The 1,965-nt window shown below is 49.6% G+C and overlaps 1 protein-coding gene across 1 annotated transcript; it reads left to right on the forward strand.

Annotated features, from left to right (window-relative positions):
* Window positions 1–345: 345 nt before the first annotated feature.
* LOC123126287 (uncharacterized) lies at window positions 346–1,721 on the forward strand. The gene is made up of 2 exons (XM_044546648.1): window positions 346–1,081; window positions 1,314–1,721. Exons 1-2 carry the CDS (start codon window positions 419–421, stop codon window positions 1,440–1,442), a joined length of 792 nt encoding a protein of 263 aa, XP_044402583.1. The 5' UTR covers window positions 346–418; the 3' UTR covers window positions 1,443–1,721.
* The last annotated feature ends 244 nt before the right edge of the window (window positions 1,722–1,965 follow it).

Genomic DNA, 1,965 nt, shown 5'->3' on the forward strand with positions numbered 1-1,965 from the left:
ATACTATAAGATGGATGCCAATTAATGTATAAATTAATGAGTGATTTCAGTGTATATCTCATATCACAGCAAAGCACACATTGAAAGCTGCTTTTGCATACATTACCAGCACTACACTAAACGTATTTTGTCTCTGCGTACAACCGACAGCAGATGCAGCCAACACCAACCGACGGCAGAGCACCGCGCCCCGCTCCACGGGCGAAAGAGCTCGCGTCACTGCACCACTCACTGACAGTCCATCTCCACCTAAGCGTCCCTGGCCTCTCGTCCACGTGTTCAGTTCGCCCCGTCTATTTCTTCTCCTTTCCTTCTCCCCGGAGGAATCCCTCCCATTATCCCAGCCCCGCTTTGCTCATGAGCTTCCGATTTACCTTTTTCGATCTCTAACCTCCTCCTCCCTCCCTCCCCCGTCGCTATGCCCGTAATTGCACCCGTCGCAAATAATGGTGGCCCTCGTCGCTCTCTAACCTGGTTCGTCGGTGGAGGTGCCCCCATCAGCGCACCACCCTGGAGTAGTGGGGTGGGGGAAGAACCCATGCCCGTCGTGCGGCCTCTCCGAGTTGTCGCGGGCCACCATTATTTGCGACGCCTGCGAACGTGGGTTCCCCGAATCCTGCGTCCACGTCTTGGGTCCGCTTATGCGCCAACCTCCGCCACCACCGCTGTCCAGCCGCCCTGGTGTGCAGGTGCGGCGGCCTCTGGTAGCGGTGACCCAGGACTGGATGGGCAAGAGGGGTCAAATTCTGGTCAAAATTGTGTTGCAGGTAGTATGGGTGATGAAATTGTGTCAAAATCAAAGGAGCCAGCCCCTGATACTAATACTACTTCCTGTGAGGAAGCATCATCTTCTACAGCAGTCAAGCCAACAAGATTGCTAGCTGTTAACGGTGGCTTGGTTCCGCAGTCATCACTGAGGCCTGTTACAGAAAGAAACTCTCATATCCTGAAGCAGCAAAAGATCAATTTGCTTCATATAGATGCAGCGTTGCCTGAGGAAGCTTTGAGAGCCTCAAGGTCTCAACAAATTAGAAGGCGTTCATGGCGTGCTTTTGTCAAGCATGCACAATCAATATCCGAGGTGACTCACTTGATCTGTTATATTTGTTCACCTTCGGACGTACCGCCGAAAATATCTATCTATCTGTAGTACAGTAGTGTTTATTACAGTATTTCTGTGCTGATTATCTAGCTAGTGTCCATTAAGACCTGTCTAATATCATCATCTCCATTCAAAATAAATGCTTGAGAGCGTTGATATTTATTATCCATTGCACTGATTGATAATCGTATCTATTCTATGCCTCTTCCAGATGGTAGTGGCGACCAGTGTGTTGGAGAGTATGATAAAATCTGAGTTCCTGAAGAATGATTGTTGGTACTGGTCCTCCTCTCAGGATCTACACTCTCGACGACTGTATCATGTACACCAAGGAGCCTAACATCGTGCTGGCTATAAAGGTTTTAAACAAGGGGAGGACGAGGAAAGAACCAGAACCATCGGTGTCATAATCTGCGCCGCTTGATCTGCTGTATACCCCAAACTTAAGATGTTCTGCAGAGCAGTGCAAAACAATTTGATAATGTGGTGTAGATAGAGATGTTATAGACAGTCTTCCGTTATGTGGTCCCTTGAGACTATAGGGCTAGCTTTGATTCTGGTGTTCCTGCAACGCTGCAGCCTTGACCGTTCATTTTAATAAGTCATATTTACCAGACTATAGTTGTGCGCCTTACTTATGTTAGGGCCAACGAAGAAGGAAAACGCGTTGTTTCTATTAGCAAATAAGCCACGGCTGGCATGTGCAGTGCGTGTGTGCGCGCGCAGGGCATGTCGGGTCCTGGCCATGGCCATGTCGAGTCCGTGGTGTGTGCGTGGTGCGGGGTGTGCGGGGTGTGCGGGCTCTAATCGCGTGTAAGTAGGCCTAGGTAATTAGTGGATCACGGGGGTGATCGTGCAGATCG

The sequence above is a fragment of the Triticum aestivum genome, chromosome 5D, assembly GCF_018294505.1.
Source record: "Triticum aestivum cultivar Chinese Spring chromosome 5D, IWGSC CS RefSeq v2.1, whole genome shotgun sequence".
Lineage (NCBI taxonomy): Eukaryota > Viridiplantae > Streptophyta > Magnoliopsida > Poales > Poaceae > Triticum > Triticum aestivum.